At 47.0% G+C, this 25579-nt stretch overlaps 1 protein-coding gene across 2 annotated transcripts in view; it reads right to left on the bottom strand.

The window, feature by feature from the left end:
- Positions 1–21197, bottom strand: part of LOC147117633 (transmembrane protein 14C-like) — a 58119-nt gene extending 36922 nt beyond the window's left edge. The window contains exon 1 of one of the 2 annotated variants that reach the window (XM_085988785.1): positions 21052–21197. In XM_085988785.1, coding sequence (XP_085844911.1) covers positions 21052–21127 — 76 coding nt within the window. In that variant the 5' untranslated portion in view covers positions 21128–21197. The remainder of the gene's footprint in view (positions 1–21051) is intronic. The other variant, XM_085988786.1, reaches the window with a different exon arrangement.
- Positions 21198–25579: the final 4382 nt, after the last annotated feature.

Here is a 25579-nt window from a genome sequence, read left to right as displayed (position 1 = left end):
TTGGGAAGCACTTTGGGATGTCCTGAGAACACGATAACGCACTATATAAATGCAAGTTCTTTCTTTAATCTTCAAGTTAGGGTGAACACAGAGAAGCTGGGTCAGTCAGTAACTCGCTTCCCATCAATTGCTTTGCTGTTTATTTTTAAACCCGCAGCCTCATTGAACCATGCCACATAGGAATCACCAAAGCCCATAAACACATTTTCCATACATATGTTGAAGATATGCTTCTACAGAGAGAGACCATGGCCCGGATATTAATATGAATGCAGCTTCTGAGCGGGAGTGGGGGGGGTGGAATTGTCTGAGCGAAACCCAGAACAGAACTGAGTGGGTCGTAATTTGCAATCGCAACTGAATTGTACCAATTAATTTTGACTTCTGGGTTTTGCATCTCCAAACTGCCCAGCGGCCATGATGCGCACCTGCATGACATAATCTCAGCTGTTATTTAAAGGGACAGTGCACAAATGGAAATTGGAGGTGTTCGGGATGGATGGTGTACATAGAGCAAGGGCATCACCCAGATTTAATGATGCCTCGCTGGAATTACTGCAGGGTGCAGTCAGGAGGAGGGACATATTTTTCCCAAGCAATGGGAGGAAGAAACCTCATCAAGAATGCATAGTTTGAGGTAGAGAAGGTGGTGAGCAGCTGGAGTGTTGTGTCCAGGTTATGGATGCAATGTAGGAAGCGGTTTAATGACCAAAACCGGTCAGAAAAAGTGAGTACAATTACTGATTCAACTATATCCTGTGATTTAAGCCCCACCCCCACTCCCCTTTCACACTGTCTTGCCAAGTGTACTCCATCATATCGCTCCTCACACCCAGTCAACTGTCAGGAGCACCCAGCCTTCAGCTTCTATGCACTTCATCACCTCCCCATTTATCCATTCACCATTGACATTCACCCAATCCTTACGCAATGTGATGCATCTGTCTCATAGTCACTCTCCACAAATACACTGCATCCATCAGGTGAATAATTCACCTTCACTCATTCTCAGGTCTGTTTTTTCACCCCTTTTAGGAGGAGAGCACAAATCGCAATGGACAGGGAGGGGACTGGAGGTGTACCACCTCAAATAATCCATTTCACTAATGCAGAGGAGATAAGCTGGTGACACAATTTAAAACATTTCTGACACACATATGCTGACTTCATTTCATGAATGTTGTAACATTACGACTAAACCATATTCCTTTCTTTTGTCTTCCAGGGCCTTCACACCTATAGCAAGTGTCACAGGACATAAGAAATAGGAGCAGGAGAAACATAGAAGATAGAAGCAGGAGTAGGCCTCTCAAGCCTGCTCCACCATTCAATAAGATCATGGCTTCAACTCCACTTTCCTGCCCGCTCCCCATAACCCTCGACTCCCTTATCGTTCAAAAATCTGTCTATCTCCACCTTAAATATATTCAATGACCCAGCCTCCACAGCTCTCTGGGGAAGAGAATTCCACAGATTCACGACCCTCAGAGAAGAAATTCCTCCTCATCTCCGTTTTAAATGGGCGACCCCTTATTCTGAAACTAGTTCTAGATTCCCCCACGAGGGGAAACATCCTCTCTGCATCTACCCTGTCAAGCCCCCTCAGAACCTTATACGTTTCAATAAGATCACCTCTCATTCTTCTAAACTCCAATATGAATATAGGCTCAACCTTTCTTCATAAGACAACCCCTTCATCTCAGGAATTAACCGAGTGAACCTTCTCTGAACTGCCTCCAATGCAAGTATATCCCTCCTTAAATGAGATCAAAACTGTACGCAGTACTCCAGGTGTGGTCTCACCAATGCCTTGTAGCAAGATTTCTCTACATTTGTACTCCATCCCCCTTGCAATAAAGGCCAACATTCCATTTGCCTTCCTAATTACTTGCTGTACCTGCATGCTAACTTTTTTGTGTTTCATGTACAAGGACCTCCAGATCCCTCTGTACTGCAGCATTTTGTAGTCTCTCTCCATTTAAGTAATAATTTGCTTTTTTATTTTTCCTACCAGAGTGGATAACCTCACATTTTCCCACATTATACTCCATCTGCCCAATTTTTGCCCACTCACTTAACCTATCTATATCCCTTTGCAGATTATTTGTGTCCTCTTCACAACTTGCTTTCCCACCTATCTTTGTGTCATCAGCAAATTTGCCTGCATTACACTCGGTCCAAGTCATTAATATAGATTGTAAACAGCTGAGGCCCCAGCACTGATCCCTGTGGCACCCCACTAGTTACAGTTTGCCAACCTGAAAATGACCCATTTATCCCGACTCGGTTTTCTGTTAGTTAGCCAATCCTCTAACCATGCTAATATATTACCCCCAACCCCATGAGCTCTTATCTTGTGCAGTAACCTTTTATGTGGCACCTTATCGAATGCCTTCTGTAAATCCAAATACACAACATCTACTGGTTCCCCTTTATCCATCCTGCTTGTTACATCCTCAAAGAACTCCAGCAAATTTGTCAAACATGATTTCCCTTTCATAAAATCATGCTGACTCTGCTTGGCTGTATTATGATTTTCTAAATGTCCTGTTACTACTTCCTTAATAATGGATTCCAGCATTTTCCTAATAACAGATGTTAGGCTAACTGGTCTATAGTTTCCTGCTTTCTGTCTCCCTCTTTTCTTGAATAGTGGCGTTACATTTGCGGTTTTCCAATCGCTGGGACCTCTCCAGAATCCAGGGAATTTTGGTAGATTACAACCAATGCATCCACTATCTCTGCAGCCACTTTGTTTAAAACCCTAGGATGCAGGCCATCAGGTCCAGGGGACTTGTCCACCTTTAGTCCCATAAGTTTGCCTAGTACTTTTTCTCTAGTGATAGTGATTGTTTTAAGTTCCCCCCTCCCTATAGCCCCGTGATTATCTATTATTACTGGGATGCTTTTAGTGTCTTCTACCGTGAAGACCGATACAAAATATTTGTTCAAAGTCTCTGCCATTTCCCTGTTTCCCATTATTAATTCCCCAGTCTCATCCTCTAAGGGACCAATGTTTACTTTAGTTACTCTTTTCCTTTTTATATTTCTTGCTAGTTTACTCTCGATCTATCGGGCTTGGGTGGGATGGCTGTCGGTGTAGGGACCGGGTGCTAGGGTTTGGATGATCAGCCATGATCTCGTTGAATGGCGGAGCAGGCTCGAAGGGCCGAATGGCCTACTCCTGCTCCTATCTTCTATGTTTCTATGTTTCTATTATTTTTTTAGTCGTCCTTTGCTGGTTTCTAAAAAAATTTCCCAATCCTCTGGCCTACCACTAATCTTCGCAATATTGTATGCCTTTGTTTTCAATTTGATACCATCGTTAACTTCCTTAGTTAGCCACAGATGGTGCATCCTTCTCTTAATAGTCTTTCTTTCTCACTGGAATACCCATTTATTTCTATTTCTTCCATCAACTCATTTATCTTGTTACGAATGCTGCGTGCATTCAGGTAAAGAGCTTTTAATTTTGTCTTTTTACCATTTTTCTCTACTCTGACTCTACTTTCTGATACACTCTTATGTTTATACACCCTGTTCCTTCCTGTCACACTCTGGTTATCATTACCCCTATCGCTACCCTGCACTATTGCCTTCTCCTTTCTCTGACTTTTTAAATTTCCCTTCACCTGAACCCTCCCTTCCACCAATACAAAAGCAAAATACTGCGGATGCTGGAAATCTGAAATAAAAACAGAAAATGCTGGAAATACTCAGCAGGTCAGGCAGCATCTGTGGAGAGAGAAACAGAGATAACGTTTCAGGTCAATGACCCTTCGTCAGAACTGGAAAAAGCTGGAGATGGAACAGGTTTTTAAGCAAGTGCAGGGGCAGGGAAAGAGGGGAGGGGAGGAAAAAAAAGGGAAGGTCTGTGATAGGATGGAAGGCAAGAAAGATTAAGAGATGGTGCAAGGCAAAAGGAGATGATAATGGGACAAGTTAAGAAACAAAAGATGGCTCTAGATGAAGTGTGAATGGCACTGGCAGAATGAAAGACAGCTGCCATGTGGTCCCGCGCTCACAGTGCTCTCGGGCCGATGCTCCTTTTACCCCCGCCACTGGTCCCGCTCTCGCTGTGTACCATTTAGTTTAAAGCCCCATCTACAGCCCTCATTATTCGATTTACCAGGTCCCAGCATGGTTTAAAGTGAAGCCTGTCCCAAAGGAACAACTTCCTCTTTCCCCAGTGCTGGTGCCAGTGCCCCATGAATCGAAACCCATTTCCCCCACACCAATCTTTGAGCCACTCGTTCATCTCTCTGATCTTATTTACCCTATGCTAATTTTCTCGTGGTTCAGGTAGTAAATCAGAGATTACCACCTTTGTGGTTCTGCTTGTTAATTTAGCCTCTAGCTGCTCATACTCCCTCAGCAGAACCTCTTTCTTTGTCCTACCTAGGTCGTTGGTACCTACATGGACCATGACAACTGGATCTTTCCCCTCCCACTCCAAGTTCCTCTCCAGCCCAGAGGAGATGTCCTTAACCCTGGCACTGGGCAGGCAACACAGCCTTCGGGACTCACGCTCTCAGCTGCAGAAAACAGTATCTATCCCCCTAACTATACGGTCTCCTACCACTACATTTCTTTTTACTCCCCCAACTTGAATGGCCCCCTGTGCCACGGTGCTGTGGTTGGTTTGCTCATCCTCCTTGCAGTCCCTGCTCTCGTCCACACAGGGAGCAAGTACCTCGTACCTGTTGGACAAGTGCAAGGGCGGAGGCTCCTCCAATGCTACCTGTGGATCCCCATACCTGCCTCACTCAGTCACACCCTCCAGTCCCTGACCACGCACCAAATTTGAATTATTTAATCGAAGGAGTGTGACTGCCTCCTGGAATACAGCGTCCAGGTAACTCTCCCCCTCCCTGGTGTGTCGCAGTGTTTGAAGCTCAGACTCCAGCTCATCAACACGGAACCGAAGTTCCTCAAGCAACCAACACTTACTGCAGATGTGGTCGCTGTGGATCACACTTGGGTCCACCAGCTCCCACATGCTACAGCTGCAACACATCGCCTGCCCTGTCATCTCTATTGTATTTTATTTAAGTAATTGGGTTTTCAAGTTTTGACATTTCAATTATCTATGTATAGTTTTTAATCTGCAATCACGGCTCTTAATTTAAACCAATGCCCAAGTTTAGAAAGAGAGAGAAATACTCACCAACCAATCACTTACCTGCTTTCCTGCGACGTCACTGATTTTTTTTTCCCCCCCTCTCAGGTCCGTCGTTGTTTTCCTTTTATCCCTGCCGCTGGTCCCGCTCTCGGGCCTCGGCTGGTCCCACTCTCGCTGTGCTATCGGGCCTCAGCTGGTCCCGCTCTCGCTGTGCTATCGGGCCTCAGCTGGTCCCGCTCTCGCTGTGCTATCGGGCCTCGGCTGGTCCCACTCTCGCTGTGCTATCGGGCCTCAGCTGGTCCCACTCTCGCTGTGCTATCGGGCCTCAGCTGGTCCCGCTCTCGCTGTGCTATCGGGCCTCAGCTGGTCCCGCTCTCGCTGTGCTATCGGGCCTCAGCTGGTCCCGCTCTCGCTGTGCTATCGGGCCTCGGCTGGTCCCGCTCTCGCTGTGCTATCGGGCCTCGGCTGGTCCCACTCTCGCTGTGCTATCGGGCCTCAGCTGGTCCCACTCTCGCTGTGCTATCGGGCCTCAGCTGGTCCCGCTCTCGCTGTGCTATCGGGCCTCGGCTGGTCCCGCTCTCGCTGTGCTATCGGGCCTCAGCTGGTCCCGCTCTCGCTGTGCTATCGGGCCTCGGCTGGTCCCGCTCTCGCTGCGCTCTCGGGCCTCGGCTGGTCCCACTCTCGCTGTGCTCTCGGGCCTCAGCTGGTCCCGCTCTCGCTGTGCTATCGGGCCTCGGCTGGTCCCGCTCTCGCTGTGCTCTCAGGCCGCCGCTCTTTTTATCCCGCTGCTGGTCCCGCTCACGCACCTCGGGTCGCCGCTCCTTTTATCTCCGCCGCTGGTCCCGCTCGCGCTGTGCTCTCGGGCCTCAGGTCACCGCTCCTTTTATCCCCACCACGGGTCCCGATCTCACTGTGCTCATGAGGACAATTCCTCAGAGAGCCTCATGCCTTCTGAGGGTCACATGCGCCAGCGCAAATACTCGCACTTCGGTGGGTCCACTTAGACAGTTATTGCTTTTTCACCTCTGGATTCACAACTCAACTAAGCACCAGCAAACACTGGTGGCAGGGACAGCTGTGGAGAGTCCATGTCAGAGGCACAATCTTCTCCAAGCTCTGCTCAGCTGGACACAGATGCTAAACCTCGGGGGCTATTTTTGGAGAGAGGTTCATCAGTAACTTAGCCAGGTACTGACAGATGTACCATGCAGTCTCCATAGTAGCGGAGAGAATGCAGGAGTCCAACTCGATCACTAGTGGATTGTCAACACAGGGAATTGCGAGAATGTTATCCATGGAGCTTCAAGCAAGGCTCTCAAATGAGTCCATGCAGGCCAGGACCACGGCCGTGCAGACTCTGGGCGTCAACTTGTTTGCCACCTTAAACAGGATGGCACATACCTCATCCGTGGCCTTGCAGCGCGGCACTGATCTTCACCAAGCTGATCTGCAACAGTGTGGTAGGGTGATGTGGCGCTGGCCCAGGAGAGGGATAATGGCGAAAGGCGGACACAGAAGTGGGAACTCCACTTAAAGCGCTCCCACTTCTCACCCGTTGTGCCTCCCTCAGACAGTACCTAACATGCAATCTCGTCTCCCGATGGCAGAGTTTGCTCCTGCACAGGCCTCCTCCATCAGGGGCTCCAAAACCCAAAGGGCACAATCCAAAATCATCTCAGCAGCCTGCCTCTACCTCTACTGAAGCCACACCGGATGCACCACATAGAAGCAGCAGAAAGCATAAGTTGATGAAACTGTAATTCACCAAGGTTATGAACATGGGTGTTTGACAAGTTGTTACGTTAAGTTTACTTTTTTTTTTTAAATAATGCCACATGAAATTTATTGATTAGCACCACTTCCATAACTCTCTCGTTATTGCTTCCCAAGTATCAACTCGCCCTGTCATTGTTTCATGATGAATGTAAATACTGAGGGACAAAATTAGTCTCCACTTGGAGAGGCAAGGATTAATCGGGGATAGTCAGCATGGCTTTGTCAAGGGTAAATCATGTCTGACCAATCGGATTTAATTTTTCAAGGGGGTGACTAGGTGTGTGGATGAGGGAAATGCTGTGGATGTGGTTTACATGGATTTCAGTAAAGCTTTTGACAAAGTCCCGCATAGGAGACTGGTCAAGAAGTAAGAGCCCATGGGATCCAGGGTGCCTTGGCGCGTTGGATCCTAAACTGGCTGAGTGGCAGGAGGCAGAGGGTGATGGTCGAAGGTTGCTTTTGTGACTGGAAGCCTGTGTCCAGTGGGGTACCTCAGGGATCGGTGCTGGGTCCCTTGCTGTTTGTGATCTACATAAATGATTTGGATGAGAATGTAAAAGGTATGATCAGTAAGTTCGCAGATGACACGAAAATTGGTGGGGTGGTAAATTGCGAGGAGGAAAGCCTCAGGCTACAGGACGATATAAACGGGTTGGTCAGATGGGCGGAAAAGTGGCAAATGGAATTTAACCCTGAAAAGTGCGAGGTGATGCATTTTGGATGGACAAATAAGGCAAGCGAATACACAATGAGTGGTAGGACCCTAGGAAGTACAGAGGGTCAGAGGGACCTTGGTGTACATGTACATAGATCCCTGAAGGCAGCGGAACAGGTAGATAAGGTGGTTAAAAAGGCATATGGGATACTTGCCTTCATTAGCCGAGGCATAGAATATAAGAGCAGGGAGGTTATGATGGAGCTGTACAAAACGCTGGTGAGGCCACAGCTGGAGTACTGTGTGCAGTTCTGGTCACCTCACTATAGGAAGGATGTGATTGCTTTGGAGAGGGTGCAGAGAAGATTCACCAGGATGTTACCTGGGATGGAGCGCCTCAGCTATGAAGAAAGACTAAACAGGCTGGGGTTGTTTTCCTTGGAGCAAAGAAGGCTGAGGGGGGACCTGATTGAGGTGTACAAAATGATGAGGGGCATAGATAGGGTAGATAAAGAGGAACTTTTCCCCTTAGTAGGGGGGTCAATAACAAGGGGGCATAGATTCAAGGTAAGGGGCAGGAGGTTTAGAGGGGATTTGAGGAGGAACTTTTTCACCCAGAGGGTGGTTGGAATCTGGAACTCACTGCCTGAAAGGGTGGTAGAGGCAGGAACCCTCATAACATTCAAGAAGCATTTGGATGAGCACTTGAAATGCCATTGCATACAAGGCTATGGACCAAATGCTGGAAAATGGGATTAGACTGGACAGGGATTGATGTACGGCGCAGACACGATGGGCCGAAGGGCCTCTTTCTGTGCTCTATGACTCTATTGGGTGGATGAGTGGTTGAAAGACTGTTTAGTGCAAAGGGGGGGTGGGAGCGGGGGTGCTCCTGGTGGTGGGAGCGGACCACAGAATTTCATTTGTTATGTTTCACACGAGATGAACCTTCGCAATATTAGTGCAACCCTGGCAGCAATGAAAGCGGCTGGTGTGGTGATGTGTGTCCCACCTTTGTCCTCCTCCTCTAGGTTCTCCTCCTCCAAAAATACTTACATTTATATAGTGCCTTTCATGCCCACTGGACATCTCAAAGCGCTTTACAGCCAATGAAGTACTTTGAGTGTAGTTACTGTTGTAATGTGGTGCAGAGAATTGTGGGTCCTGCGGCCGCCATTATTCAATGCCAGTCTGAGACAACGCTTGCCGGGTTCCAGGGTTCTTAACAAAAGCTGTTCCAATTCGGATCGGCTCCGTGAGGTTCCCAGGCCAGTCTCAGCGCTATGACTTTTTCCCCACTCATTGTGCATTGGACTGCTCCAACTGTCCAACTGATTGCACGGCCTGTGAATTTAAGTGCATGGGAGCTTACAGATCAGTGTACAGCGACGCACCTTAGAGGAACATAGCTCTGTACCTGGGGAAATCCAGTCAGAGAGGCAAATCTAAGTGCCCACTCATTCTGGCTGTTGTCATCACATGGGAAATTTACATAATTATCGACTCTGGCAAACAAGCCATCAATGGCCTGCCTGATGCATTTATGTGCAGCCGACTTGGATATCCTAGATATGTCGCCGGTCGCACCCTGCAAAGATCTGGAGGCAAAAAAGCTGCGGGCTGTGGTCAGTAGTAGGGTCACTAGTAATGCGTGGCCACCAGGTCCAGCATGGAGCAGGTCTTCCTGTAGGAGGTTGCCGATGTTTATCACCATCTGATGTGACAATCTCAGCCAGCGGAAGCACTGCTCGAGAGGTCAAGGAAGCTGGTGACTGTATATCCTGTGAACATGGGTTGTGCCTCCTGCAACCTCGGCCCCTCCCCCCCCCATGCAGCTGCTAATCCCACCATAGAATGTCGTCCTCTTCTGATGTGCTGTCAAACACATCCAAGGTTCCTCCCATCCTTATCTTGTCAATTTGAAATCCTCCCAGGTTGAATAAAGCTGTATCCACACAAGCACTCTCCACTGGACATTTGCCAAAGGGAACGGAGACACCAGCTCCAATAAGTGAGCTTTTATTCAGGTGGAACAATGTACAAGTCGGACGGGTTGTACCTGAACCAGAGCGGGACAAATATCCTTGCGGGGAAGTTTGCTAGCACTGTTCGGGGGGGTTTAAACTAAAATGGCAGGGGGTTGGGAACCTGAGCAGGGAGACAGAGGAAAGGGAAACAGGGATAAAAGCAAAAGATAGGAAGGAGAAAAACAAAAGTAGCAGTCAGAGAAATCAACGGTTTAAATCAAACATGGCCACAGTAAATAATAATTCGAATAGGTCTAAGAGCGTTAAAATAAACAAGCCTGAAGGCTTTCTGTCTTAATGCGAGGAGCATTTGTAATGAGGTGGACGAATTGGCTGCGCAAATAGAGGTAAACGAATATGATTTGGTTGGGATTACGAAACGTGGCTCAAGGATGGCCAAGACTGGGAACTCAACATCCAGGGGTATTCGATATTCAGGAAAGATAGGCAAAAAGGAAAGGGAGGTGGGGTAGCATTACTGGTTAAAGAAGGGATTAATACAATTGTAATGAAGGATATTAGCTCTGATGATGTGGAATCTGTATGAAACAATAGAAACATAGAAGATAGGAGCAGGAGTAGGCCATTCGGCCCTTCGAGCCCGCTCCGCCATTCAACGGGATCATGGCTGATCATCCAAACCCTAGCACCCGGTCCCTACACCGACAGCCATCCCACCCAAGCTCTATCCCCGTAACCCCACGTATTTAATCCCCCCTAACACTAAGGGCCAATTTTTTTTTATCATGGCCAATCAACCTGACCCGCACATCTTTGGACTGTGGGAGGAAACCGGAGCACCCGGAGAAAACCCACGCAAACACGGGGAGAATGTGCAAACTCCACACAGACAGTCACCCGAGGCCGGATTTGAACCCGGGTCCCTGGTGCTGTGAGGCAACAGTGCTAACCACTATGCCACCGTGCTGCCCCATGGGTAGAATTGAGAAATACTAAGGGGAAAAAAAATTAGTGGGAGTGGTATATAGACCTCCAAACAGTAAGGCGGAGGTTGGGGATGGCATTAAAAGGGAAATTAAAGAAGCGTGCAATAAGGGCACAGCAGTCATCATGGGTGACTTTAATCTACATATAGATTGGGCCAACCAAATTAGTAACAATACTGTGGAGGAGGAATTCCTGGAGTGTTTATGGGATGGTTTCCTGGACCAATATGTCGAGGAACCAACCAGAGATCAGGCCACCTTAGACTGGGTATTATGTAACGAGAAAGGATTAATAAGCAATCTTGTTGTACAAGGCCTCTTGGGTTGGAGCGATCATAATATGATCGAATTCTTCATTAAGATGGAGAATGAAGTAGTTGACTCAGAGACTAGGGTCCTCAATTTAAATAAAGGAAACTACGATGGTCTGAAGAGCGAGTTGGGTAGGATTGATTGAGGAATGGCACTCAAAGGGTTGACGATGGATAGGCAATGGCAAACATTCAAAGACCGAATGGATGAGCTACAGAATTTGTTCATCCCAGTTTGGCATAAAAATAAAACAAAAAAGGTGACTCAACCGTGGCTAACAAGGGAAATTAGGGATAGCATAAGATCCAAGGAGAAGACATATAAATTGGCCAGAAAAAGCAATAATCCTGAGGATTGGGAGCAGTTTAGGATTCAACAAAGGAGGACAAAGGGATTAATTAAGAAAGGGAAAATAGAATATGAGAGTAAGCTAGCAGGGAACATAAAAACTGACTGTAAAAGCTTTTATAGATATGTGAAGAGAAAACGATTGGTGAAGTCAAGCGTAGGTCCCTTGCAGTCAGAATCAGGGGAATTTATAATGGGAAACAGAAACGGCAGACCAACTAAATTCATACTTTGGTTCTGTCTTCACGAAGGAGGACACAAATAACCTCCCAGAGATGCCGGGGAACATAGGGTCTGATGAAAGGGTGGAACTGAACGAAGTCAGTATCTGTAGGGAAATGGTGTTAGGAAAATTGATGGGACTGAAGGCCGATAAATCCTGATAATCTACATCCCAGGGTACTTAAGGAAGTGGCCCTAGAAATAGTAGATGCATCGCTGGTCATCTTCCAGAACTCGATAGACTCTGGAACAGTACCCATGGATTGGAGGGTAGCTAATGTTACCCCACTATTCAAAAAAGGCGGTAGAGAAAAAGCGGGGAATTATAGACCGGTAAGCCTGACATCGGTAGTGGGGAAAATGCTAGAGTCCATTATAAAAGATGTAATAGCAGAGCACTTGGAAAGCAGTGACAGGATCGGACAAAGTCAACATGGATTTACAAAAGGTAAATCATGCTTGACTAATCTACTGGAATTTTTTGAGGATGTAACTGGTAAAATAGATAAGGGAGAACCAGTGGATGTGGTGTATTTGGACTTTCAGAAGGCTTTCAATAAAGGTCCCACGTAAGAGATTAGCATGCAAAATTAAGGCACATGGGATTGGGGGCAAGGTATTGACTTGGATAGAGAACTGGTTGGCGGACAGAAAGCAAAGAGTTGGAATAAACGGGTTGTTTTCCAAGTGGCAGGCAGTGACTAGTGGGGTACCGCAAGGATCGGTCCTAGGACCCCAGCTGTTCACAATATATATTAATGATCTGGACGAGGGAATTGGATGTAATATCTCCAAATTTGCAGACGACACAAAGCTGGGTGGGTGGGTAAGCTGTGAGGAGGATGTCGTGAAACTGCAGTACGATTTGGACAGGTTGGGTGATCGGGCAGAAACATGGCAAATGCACTATAATGTGGATAAATGTGAGGTTATCCACTTTGGTGGCAAAAACAGGAAGGCAGATTATTATTTGAATGGCAATAGATTGGGAGAAGGGGAAGTGCAAAGAGACCTGGGTGTTCTTGTGCACCAGTCGCTGAAGGTAAGCATGCAGGTGCAGCAGGCGGTTAAGGCGGCAAATGGTATGTTGGCCTTCGTAGCAAGAGGGTTCGAGTACAGGAACAAGGATGTCTTGCTACAGTTGTACAGGCCCTTGGTGAGACCACATCTTGAGTATTGTGTGCAGTTTTGGTCGCCTTACCTGAGGAAGGACGTTCTTGCCATGGAGGGAGTGCAGCGAAGGTTCACCAGGCTGATACCTGGGATGGCAGGAATGACGTATGAGGAGAGATTGTGTCGATTGGGCTTATACTCACTGGAGTTTAGAAGATTGAGAGGGGATCTCATCGAAACCTATAAAATTCTGTCAGGCCTGGACAGACTCGATGCAGGAAGGATGTTCCTGATGGCCGGGGAGTCCAGAACCAGGGGTCATAGTCTAAGGATAAGGGGTAGGCCATTTAGGACTGAAATGAGGAGGAATTTCTTCACCTAGAGAGAGTGGTGAACCTGTGGAATTCTCTGCCACAGAGGGCGGTGGAGGCCAGTTCATTAAATATATTCAAGAGTTGGATATATTTCTTAAGGCTAAAGGGATCAAGGGATATGGGGAGAAGGCAGGAACAGGGTACTGAATTTGGATGATCAGCCATGATCTCATTGAATGGCAGAGCAGGCTCGAAGGGCCGAATGGCCTACTCCTGCTCCTATCTTCTATGTTTCTATGTAGAAGTCTAAACACCCACCTGAACTGCTGCTTAAACTCGCTTCTGTTGCCGTGGTCAGTTTCCTGAACCCTGGGAAACCCATGCAGCTCAAGTAAAATTTGAAGTCAAGTTAAAAACAATTTATAAAGAGCTCATTAACGTCTCCCAAAGACATTAATTTAGCCAATAAGTACCTGCCCACATCCAATTATTACTTCCCCAACGTCAGCGTGTAGGTTTCTCACTGGCATACAAACGCATCCTCATTAAACCCGGAGTTGTGCTCCCGCTCTAAAAGTCACAAATTTTACCCCACCCACCTGCTCCTAACCCACCCGTTTTAGGGGGTTAAAATTCCCCCCCATGACTCTAATACTGGGATTTCCAGCACTAGGTTTCCTTCTCATTCACAAGCATGCAAAGACGGATGGGTCAAACCAGATGACATCTGCTTGGGACTGCACACATTGAAACCTATCTCCCTAAATGAGGCAGGGACTTTACTGCAATTTCTCAGTACATCTTAGTTTGGATAACACTATAAAACTGGTGGAGTTAGGCATCTTTAAAATATTGTGCTTACCATTCATGATACCAGAAAATCAATACAAGTACTTGCAACTTTATATTAAAATGTTGTTTTTTGAACTAAACAATGGCCCAGAAATTCGGGTCAGGGGCTTCCCGCAGGTGCAAGCCCCCGATCTGCACTTACCTTGCGCGCCGGCCGTTGAGCTGTAGGGCCTCATGGAATTCCGATCCGGGGCCTGGTCCAGCTGCCGGCGCGCAGTGCTTGCGTATCCCAGGGGCGCAGTTAGTTCAATGTGTCCCCTGGGATCACGTGGGCCATGGGCAGCCAATCGGAGCAGGGAATGCTCCATTCATAAGTCTGACAGAAAGTGCTGTCAAGACTTATAAATACAACGGCCCCAAAATAGCACTAAACCTTCAAATAAATTAAAAACCATCACATTTTTTAAATAAACTATAAATTACATGAAATAACTACTTTAAACAATAATTTAAATTTTTGAAAAAAATATTTATATTCTAACGGGGCTAAAAATAAACTTACCTTGCTTTAAAGTATTTAAAAATAATAAACTTATGGAAAAAATGTTTAATTTTAATTAATTCACCACTTACCTTGTAAAAAGCAGGCTTACATTCCCAGAGAAACCTGTAAAAAAAAACTAAGTTTGATGCGCAGGCACAGCCTCCCCGCGCGCATGCGTTCGACCTCTGAACCTCTTCGTTCAGAAGAACGGAAGTGCCGGTTTCCTGCGCATGCGCAGTGCATGCAGGAAACCGGCACTTCCATCGGGCCGACGGGTGAGTACCCCGTGCGTACTCACCCATGGAGAGCCGAATTTCCGGGCCAATCTGTTTGAATTGGACATACTGGATTTATTTTCACATGCTTTTAGCCGATTATAAGTGAAACCTCTAGAAACACGGGTTGTTTTATTTTTTTTGTACTATTTACACGTTGCAAACCTTTTTTCTTTTCTGAAAAAAACATTTGTTTAAGCAGAGTTAGCTTTGAAGGAAGTGCATTGCTGTGCTTGAAGGATGCGTTACCACAAGATATAGCTTTGTACCAATGACTGCCCACTACACTTCGACATACTGAACCTGCCTGTGATCTCAGAGGGAGATATCGTGGAAACTAGATGGTTCTCCACAAAACGTGGTACAGGAATCACCCTGGGTGCTTTCCTACACATCCATGACCTTTTTGCTAAGTGATGCAGAGATCATAAAATATTTTTTAATACATTTTGTTCTCCTTGGAGCAGAGAAGATCGAGGGGAGATTGGATAGAGGTGTTCAAAATCAGAGGGGTCTGGACAGAGCAGATAGAGACAAACTGTTCCCATTAGCAGAAGGGTCGAGAACCAGAAGATGCAGATTTAAGGTGATTTGCAAAAGAACCAAAGGCAACGTAAGAAAAAACTTTTTTTACACAGCGAGTGGTTAAAATCTGGAATGCATTGCCTGAAAGGGTGGTGGAGGCAGACTCAATCTTATTTTTCCAAAAGGGAGTTAGATAAGTATCTGAAGGAAAAAAAATTGCAGGGCTACGGGGAAAGGGTAGGGGAGTGGTATTAGCTGAGAGCTGGCATGAGCTCGACAGGCCGAATGGCCTTCTTCTGTGCTGTTACCATTCTATGATTCATAGGTTAGAGCTTCCCAAGTGCACATCCAAGTACTTTTTAAGTGTGTTTAGGGTTCCTGCCTCTACCACCCTTTCAGGCAGTGAGTTCCAGACCTCCACAACCCTCTGGGTGAAGAAATTTCCCCTCAAATCCCCTCTAAACCTTCCACCAATTACTTTAAATCTGTGCCCCCTGGTTTTTGACCCCTCTGCTAAGGGAAATAGGTCCTTTCTATCTACTTTATCTATGCCCCATATAATTTCATATACACCTCAATAAGGTCTCCCCTCAGCCTCCTCTGTTCCAAGGAAAACAGACCCAGCCTATCCAGTCCTTCCTCATAGCTAAGATTCTCAACTCCCAGCAACATCCTTGTAAATCTCCTCTGTACCCTCTCTAGTGCAATCACATCTTTCCTGTAATGTGGTGACCAGAACTGCACGCAGTACTCTAGCTGAGGCCTAACTAGTGTTTTATACAGTTGAAGCATAACCCCCCCTGCTCTTGTATTCTATGCCACAGCTAATAAAGGCAAGCATTCCGTATGTCTTCTTAACCACTTTATCTACCTGGCCTGCTACCTTTAGGGATCTGTGGACATGCACTCCAAGGTCCCTTTATTAATCTACACTACTCAGTGTCCTACCATTTAATGTGTATTCCCTTTCCTTGTTAACCCTCCCCAAATGCATTACCTCACACTTCTCCGGATTGAATTCCATTTGCCACTGTTCTGCCCACCTGACCAATTTATTGATATCTTCTTGCAGTCGACAGCTTCCTTCTTCAGCATCAACCACACAGCCGATTTTAGTATCATCTGCAAACTTCTTAATCATACCCCTTATGTTCTTCAAGTCCAGATCGTTGATATATACACCACAAAAAGCAAGGGATCTAGTACTGAGCCCTGCGGAACCCGACTGAAAGCAGCCTTCCAGTCACAAAAACACCCATCAAGCATTACCCTCTGCTTCCTGTCTCCGAGCCAGTTTTGAATCCAACTTGAAACTTTGCTCTGGATCCCATGGGCTTTTAACTTCGTGACCAGTCTGTCATGTGGAGCCTTATCAAAAGCCTTGCTAAAGTCCATATACACTACATCAAACGCACTATCCTCATCTACCCTCATTGTTACCTCCTCAAAAAATTCAATCAAGTTTGTCAGACACGACCTTCCCTTAACAAATCTGTGCTGACTATCCTTGATTAATCCGTGTCTTTCTAAATGAACATTTATCCTGTCCTTCAGAATTCTTTCCAATAATTTTCCCACCACCATTCTAAACCCTAAGTTAATATTTCTAACCCAATTTCCTGTCATCTCCCTGAAAACAAAGACTCCTTATTGGGGTACCCCCAGCAATCTCCCAAGTAGTATTGATGCAGGAGTCTAGACTGTGAATGTTGGCGAGCAATCTGCCTGTGGATTGAGGTGTATCACATGCAAATATGATCGGTCTTCACCCAATGATTAGTGAGAACAAAATCGAGTTGGAACCTTGACCAATTTCCCCTTCCCCAGCGATTCCAAATGGCCCTACTGCTGATCTGGCTGAAATCAGCGAACTCAGCAGAGACCAGAGATTGAGCTGGGGCCTTCCTTGTTTGTATGGCTCAGCTACTGACTAGATAAACCCACTGAGCCATCATGAGTGTCCCCAAAATTAAAACTAATTGAGAAAACAAATCCTGCAGCCAACTAGCTCCTTTCATAGTGAAAATGAACCATGTTGATCTCTCATGATGGAAACCTAACTCACATCATGAATTTACACTGGGGTCCTTGAAATAAACAAATCTAAAATAACTTTAAAGAATTGCTTACTCAATGGACTTATTTTACGTCAGTTTTTTAAAATTTGTTTATGGGATGTGGGCGTCGTTGGCAAGGCCAGCATTTATTGCCCAACCCTAACTGCCCTCGAGAAGGTGGTGGTGAGCCACCTACTTGAACCGCTGCAGTCCGTATGGTGAAGGTACTCCCACAGTGCCGTTAGGCAGGGAGTTCCAGGATTTTGACCCAGCGACGATGAAGGATCGGTGATATACTTCTAAGTAAGGATGGTGCGTAACTTGGAGGTGGTGGTGTTCCCATGCGCCTGCTGCCCTTGTCCTTCTAGGTGGAAGAGGTCACGGGTTTGGGAAGTGCTGTGAAGAAGCCTTGGCGAATTGCTGTAGTGCATCTTGTAGATGGTACACAATGCAGCCACGGTACGCCGGTGGCGGGGGGAGTGAATGTATAAGGTGGTCGATGGGGTGCCAATCAAGCAGACTGCTTTGTCTTGTATGGTGTCGAGCATCTTGAGTGTCGTTGGAGCTGCACTTATCCAGGCAAGTGGAAAGTATTCCATCACACTCCTTACTTGTGCCTTGTAGATGGTGAAAAGGCTTTGGGGAGTCAGGAGGTGAGACACTCGCCGCAGAATACCTAGCCTCTGACCTGCTCTTGTTGCCACAGTATTTATGTTGTTGGTCCAGTTAAGTTTCTGGTGAATGATGACCCCCAGGATGTTGATGGTGGGGGATTCGGCGATGGTAATGCCATTGACTGTCATGGGGCAGTGGTTAGACTCTCACTTGTTGGAGATAGTCATTGCCTGGCACTTCAGTGGCGCGAATGTTACCTGCCACTTATCAGCCCAAGCCTGAACATTGTCCAGGTCTTGTTGCATGCGGGCATGGACTGCTTCATTATCTGAGACTTCAGTTTTACTAGGGCTGCTTGATGCCACACTCGGTCAAATGCTGCCTTGATGTCAAGGGCAGTCATTCTCACTTCTCTGGAATTCAGCTCATTTGTCCATGTTTGAACCAAGGCTTTATTGAGGTCGGCAGCCAAGTGGTCTTGGCAGAACCCAAACTGGACATCAGTGAGCAGGTTATTGGTGAGTAAATGCCAATTGATTGCACTGTCGATGACACCTTCCATCACTTTGCTGATGATTGAGAGTAGACTGATGGGGCGATAACTGGCCAGATTGGATTTGTCCTGCTTTTTGTGGACAGGACATACTTGGGCAGTTTTCGACATCATCGGATAGATGCCAGTGTTGTAGCTGTACTGGAACAGCTTGGCTAGAGGCACGGCTAGTTCTGGAGCACAAGTCTACAGCACAGATGTTGTCAGGGCCCACAGCCTTTGCTGTATCCAGTGCACTCAGCTGCTTCTTGATATAACGTGGAGTGAATTGAATTGGCTGAAGACTGGCTTCTGTGAGCGGTGGAGACCGCAGGAGGAGGCCGATATGGATCATCCACTCGGCACTTCTGGATGAAGATGGTTGCAAACGCTTCAGCCTTGTCTTTTGCACTCATGTGCTGGGCTCCACCATCATTGATGAAGGGGATATTCACGGAGCCTCCTCCTCCCCCCGTTAGTTGTTTTAACGGTCCACCACCATTCACGACTGGATGTAGCAGGACTGCAGAGCTTTGATTGTGGGATCGCTTAGCCCTGTCTATAGCATGCTGCTTCTGCTTTTCAGCATGCATGTAATCCTGTGTTGCAGCTTTCCCAGGTTGGCACCTCATTTTTAGGTACGCCTGGTGCTGCTCCTGGCGTGCTCTTCTACACTCCTTATTGAACCAAGGTTGGTCTCCTGGCTTGGTGGTAATGGTAGAGTGAGGGATATGCTGGGCCATAAGACTACAGATTGTGGTGGAATACAATTCTGCTGCTGCTGATGGCCCACAGTGCCTCATGGATAGCCAGTTTTCAGCTGGTAGATCTGTTCTGAATCTATCCCATTTACCATGGTGGTAGTGCCACACAACACGATGGAGCTTGTCCTCAGTGTGAAGACGGGACTTCGTCTCCACAATGACTATGCGGTGGTCACTGCTACCAATACTGTCATGAACAGATGTATCTGCGACAGGTAGATTGGTGAGGACGAGGTCAAGTAGGTTTTTCCCTCATGTTGGTTCTCTCACCACCTGTCGCAGGCCCAGACTGGCAGTTATGTCCTTCAGGACTCAGCCAGCTCGGTCAGTAGTGGGGCTACCGAGCCACTCTTGGTGATGGACATTGAAGTCCCCCACTCAGAACATTCTGTGCCCTTGCTACTCTCAGTACTTCTTCCAAGTGGTGTTCAACATGGAGTACTGATTCATCAGCTGAGGGAGAGCGGTAGATGGTAATCAGCAGGGGGTTTCCTTGCCCATGCTTGACCTGAAGCCATGAGACTTCATGAGGTCCGGAGTCAATGTTGAGGACTCCCAGGGCCACTCCTTCCTGACTGTATACCACTGTGCTGCCACTCCTGGTGGGACTGTCCTGCCAGTGGGACAGGACATACCCAGGGATGGTGATGGAGGAGTTTGGGACATTGGCTGAAAGGTATGATTCTGAGTATGACTGTGTCAGGCTGTTGCTTGACTAGTCTGTGGGACAGCTCTCCCAATTTTGGCACAAGTCCCCAGATGTTGGGGAGGAGGACTTTGCAGGGTTGACTGGGCTGGGTGTGCCGTTGCCGTGCCCGGTGTGTGCCGGGTGGTCCGTCCGGTTTCATTCTTATTGTGTTTTGTGGCGGTTTGTTACAACGGAGTGGCTTGCTAGGCCATTTCAGAGGGCAGTTAAGAGTCAACCACATTGCTGCGGGTCTGGAGTCACATATAGGCCAGACCAGGTAAGGACGGCAGATTTCCTTCCCTAAAAAAAAGGACATTAGTGAACCAGATGGATTTTTACGACAATCTGATCGTTCTTGCCAGTCACATCTGTGAATGGGAGTTGGAGAAAGTTATTTTGCGAATATAAAAAAGGAAAATACTGTGGATGCTGGAAATCTGAAAAAAACCATAATACTGGAAATATTCAGCAACAAAAAGAACCCATCTTCTGTTTCTTTACTTGTCTCACCATCATCCCTTTTGTCATTTAATATTTCCCACCTTCCACCCTATCAGACATTCCCTTTTGTTCTTTTCCCCACCTCCCCACTTGCTTAAAACCCATTACATCTAACTTTTTCCAGTTCTGACGAAAGGTCATCGAACTGAAACATTAACTCTCTCCACAGATGCTGTCTGACCTGCTGAGTATTTCCAGGATTTTCTGTTTTTATATCTTTATTTTGCTATTGGCTCAGCTCTGTTATAATTGGCAAATTGCAATGGTGCAAGTTTTTGTGCTCTGATAAATAATGATAGTTCTGTACTCATCAGATAACATAAAGGGGCAGTGATGTGGCACGCACTCTGTAAAAGCTCTGGCTAGAAATCTGTAAACTGCTTTCAAATGATAACTATATAAAAACAAGTAAAAGAACAAATTCAACCTTTAACATGCTCATGTACAGGTCTTGAATCTAATTTTGCAGTAGCCATTCTAGCAACACAAAAACGGGCAATAGGTTATATTACACAGCAAGTTACTAACCCAATGTAAACTATGTAACTCAATAATTTAGTCAAAAGTTAAAACACAACCTAGAGCAATCAGGTATATGAAACATTTTTATAAGCCACTTCTGAAAATGTTTTGAATGTAAAGTTCTTTTTAAGCAGTAAGCAAGAGGAAAAGACAAAATGAGCAGAGGAAAATTTATGAGCCAGCAAGCTACTCTGGGCTCCGGGAGAGATGGAGCTGCAGCGAGACAAGACCCCCCCGGCCAGTGAATCCCACACCCAGAGTCATCACCGGCCCGGGGGCTCACTCAGAGAGACCTCACCGGCCCGGGGGTCCCATACTCGGGAGTCATCGTTGGGGCACGAGATCAAATACGCGCCAGGCCTCTGATCCACGTTCGGTCATTAGCACCTAAAGCTCTTACCCGCTTTGACGTAACCCAGCACCCCCCCTGAGGTCACCAGCGCCGCATACCCGAACCCCAGCCAGTCAACTGCCATTTTGTCGGTGCACGGCACTGCTGCTCTCGCGCCTGCGCGGCGGTGGGATTCTGGGGGCACTCCGCCTCCCTCCTCGGGCAGCCAGCTCCCAGTGTGTTGGTGCAGAGAAGGAGGGTTAATATACAGGAAAATCACAGAGGCACAAAGAGAAAAAAAATCAGGTGATATAACCTAAACTGCAAATTGAGAAATAAAACCGGATAGATATGAAGGACTGAACTAAAAGTTCTGCTAATACTGAACAAGGAAACTATCAGTGAAACAAATAAGCACAAAATATGAAGTACAAGAACAAAAGGACAAAGGGTAGAAATAGGTCAAATCGGCAGAATCAACCAACTAGCTTAAAACCATCCACTCCCAGTAACTTGCAACTCCCAAACCTCCATCAGCTCAAAGGGCAAGGGTAGCAGGTGCATGGGAACACCATTACCTTCAAGTCCCACACCATCCTGACCTGGAAGTATATCGCTGTTCCTTCATCGTCGCTGGATTAAAATCCTGGAACTCCCTAACTAACAGCACTGGGAGTACCTTCACCACACAGACTGCAGCGGTTCAAGAAGAAGTCTACCAGCTTCTCAAGGACTGTAGTGTATGTACCTTTAAGAGAGAACTACTTTTACAGCTCCTGTATACTGTAGTACCGGCAGTGATTGTAAAGTCCGCGCCTCAATAATACACGGACTTCGGGAGAACAGTTTAACAGGTACTTTACTGAACAAGAGGCAGCTTGAAACTGAAACTACAGAAGCCTGCTAGGGCCTTTTATACAGGGGTGGTCACTGCCGGTACTGCAGTCTAAGACCAGTTATTCCCTTAAAGGTACATACACAACAATTCCTCCCCTTTTAGATAAACAGTACATAACGTTCATTTAACAACTAAATAATAACTAATTACAATTACAATTTTCTCAGTAATATTTACATCAACTGAAATAGTCATTTATAAGTTCAGTCTTTGAGGAGGCTTCCTGATCCGGACTGGATAGCGCCTTTCTCGAGTATCCTGTTCTGGCGGTGGAGTCAATTCTGGCTCATTGTCATTGGTTGGTTCGGGCTCATTACCAGGTGCACATGCTTGTGGTACAGGTTTGGCTTGTTCCTGTGACTCTAGAATCTGGTCAGCATGGCGTCTCACGATGCTCTCTCCAACGTCCACTGTGTACATTAGTGGTCCCTGCTGTGTGCATATCGTGCCTGGCTGCCATTTTTCTGTTCGGTAGTCGCGGGCCAAGACTGGTTGCCCTATCTTGAAGCTCCTGGTTGGCTTCTCATTTATGTGCTGGAACTGCTTATCCTCAACATCTCGTCTTATGTTTGGTTTGAGCAAATCCAAGCGACATCTTAGTCTCCAGTTGAAAAACAGTACGGCTGGAGTTTGGTTGGTTACTGCATGTGTTGCATTCCGGTAAGCAAACAGGAAGTTATCCACCTTGTGTTGCAGTGGTATGTCGTCATTATACATTGCCTTTATGGCCTTTTTAAAGGTCTGAACAAACCTCTCAGCCAATCCATTTGTGGCTGGATGATATGGGGCAGATGTGTAATGTTTCACCCCATTATTCTTCAGGAACCTCCGGAAACCACCTGTGTGCAGGACTGGGTTCACAGTCACCTTGCATTCCCCACAGATGCAAAACTTCCTTGGCTCCCCAGGCGTGCTGCTCAATGCTTTCTTCATTACAGGAACGATGGGTGTGGCCCACTCGCTCCACTCCACCTTAGACAGCACCCCCGAACGCTCCAGACTCTCCAGTTCAGCTTCCACAGCTGGGCGTATCGCGTATGGCACCGGTCGGGCCTTGAAAAATTTTGGGGTTGCGTTATCCTCAATCTTTATGGTTGCCTTTACTCCTTTTAGAGTCCCAAGTCCTTGTTGGAACACCTCTTCCACGTCAGATAGAATTTGTGACAGACGTCCAGGTGCGACGTCATCATCTTTTTTGTCAGTCACAGTTAGTGCCAGAATGGAATGCCAATCCAATTGTAGTCTTCGGATCCATTCACGTCCCAATAATGGTGGTCCTCCATCTCGTAGTACAGGGTATATACACATGTATAGTTTCTGTGTTTCCTTTCCATTATATTCAACTGGCACCCTTATTTTTCCTCTGGGGTAGACCTTTTGCCCCGTGTATGTCTTCAATACAATGGACGTGTCCTTTAAGGGTATGTGTGAGAATAGCCGCTCATAGTCTCGTCGATTCATGACAGTTAGGGCTGATCCTGTGTCCAATTCCATCTTCACTGGGGACCCTGCTATCATGAGGGTGACCCAAATGGTTCGGTGATCTTCTTTTGCGATCACGTTGTGTAACTTTAAACAACTTAGTCGCCTGCTCCCGGAGTCCTTATCACTCTCCTGATCTTCTGAACTATTATCTGTCAGTTTCTTTACTTTCCTGTACTGTTCCTTAGTAGTTCTTGTCGTGTTGGTCTTCTTTCCCGACCTGCAGACTCTTGCTATACGTCCCATTTTCCCCGCATTGCCTGCATATTTTGTCTTTAAACCAGCAGTTCTTCTGCCCATGGGTTGTTCTGCCACAGCGATAGCACTTTTAGGCTCCATACGCCATTTCGTTAGCGCTGTATTCTTGTGGTTTCTGTTGTATTTCCGCAGCTCCCCGTGCTGCTGCTTCGTAGGATACTGCCACGCTGAAAGCCTGTTCTAGCGTCAGGTCCTTTTTGAAAGTAGTCGTTTCTGGGTTCCTTCACTCTGGAGCCCGCAGACAAACTTATCCTGTAAGGTGTCTGCCAGTCCTGCTCCGAACTGGCAGTGCTTCGATAACTTGCGTAGTTCCGTAAGATAGTCAGCAGTCCGGAAAGGTCAGCGCGCTACCGGCTACCAGTACAATTCGCTGGAACCACAGTCTCTCCCGCAATTCTCCAAACACCAATGGATTCTTCGGGCGGTTGCCCTTGGTCAACGCCCGTTGCTCAGACTACAACCTTCCAGGACCTTCCTTTCAGGCGAGATCCCCGTGAGATGATGCCACACTGCAGGTGAGTTTGAACTTACTCGTCGCCACTGTAAAGTCCGCACCTCAATAATACACGGACTTCGGGAGAACAGTTTAACAGGTACTTTACTGAACAAGAGGCAGCTTGAAACTGAAACTACAGAAGCCTGCTAGGGCCTTTTATACAGGGTTGGTCACTGCCGGTACTGCAGTCTAAGTCCAGTTATTCCCTTAAAGGTACATACACAACAGTGACCACACCTGTATATAAGCCTTGAGCATGCCTCTGTACCCCCAGTCTTGAGACTACCCTACTCCAGTAAATACCTGTTGATTGTTAAGTTACAGCATCCGTGTGGTTATTGAAAAACATCATACTCTCAGAATCACGGATCTAACAGTGGCGACGAGTGTCGATTCGAATCTACCTGCAACTCTGCATTTCCCTTCGAGGATTCACTCCGGGAGGGCGGTGGAAGAAAGTCAAGGCCAGAAACACGGGCATCGACCACGAGCAACCGCCCAGTCGTCCGGCAGAGAGTGAACATCGCAGGGGAGGCTGTGGAGAGCCGGGCTTGGTTCCCCAGCCACGACGATCAGCAACAGGTACCAGGTACAGCGCAGACCCTTCCCGGACAGCGGCGGCTGGAGCCGACCGACGGCAGAGGAAAAGCCGAGCAGCGTCGACGGGGTAAGATAGAGGGTGAAGCGCACAGGGCGCAGCCGGGGGTTGAAAACCGAGCGGCGTCGAGGAAAAACAAAACGGAGAAAGAGAGGGTAAAGCAGCAGCCGGGTTCAGGACCAAGCAGCGGAAACGGGAAAGGCACACAGAAAAAAAAAACGCGCAGAGTGCAGCCAGGGCTCAAGGGCTGAACAGTGTCTGCGGGGAGAAGAAGGGAAAGCGCGGGAGACGCCATTTTTGACAGTTAAATCACACCCAGGGATGCCGAAGAGTGGCAGTATCTCTACGTTCGACAATGAAGTCGAAGATTGGGCGACATGTGGAACGTATTGAGGTGTACTGCAGGGCGAATGAAGTGCCAGATGCTAGGAAAGCACTGGTTTTGTTAAATTCCATGGGTGCAAAAACTTATGGGTTACTGCGAAACTTAATAACCCCAGAGAAGCCTGTGAATAAGAATTTCGAAAGCATAGTAGAAATCCTACAGGACCACTTAAACCCCACACCGCTGCTGATAGCAGAACGATTTAAGTTCCATAAAAGGAACCAACACAAAGACGAAAGCAATGCTGAGTACTTAACGGAACTGCACAAGCTATCGAAACACTGCCAGTTTGGAGTGGGACTAGCAGATACGTTAAGGGACAAGTTTGTGTGTGGGCTTCAAAGTGAAGGAACCCAGAAACGGCTTCTATCAGAAAAGGATCTTACGCTGGACAAGGCTTTCAGTATGGCAGTATCACACGAAGCAGCCGCAAGGGGCGCTGCAGAGATACAACGGAGACCGCAAGAATATGGCACCAAT

The sequence above is a fragment of the Somniosus microcephalus genome, chromosome 5, assembly GCF_052327205.1.
Source record: "Somniosus microcephalus isolate GS21.2 chromosome 5, FLI_Smic_1.0, whole genome shotgun sequence".
Lineage (NCBI taxonomy): Eukaryota > Metazoa > Chordata > Chondrichthyes > Squaliformes > Somniosidae > Somniosus > Somniosus microcephalus.
Note: the sequence above shows the minus strand (reverse complement) of the source record. Positions and strands in the feature narration are given on the sequence as shown.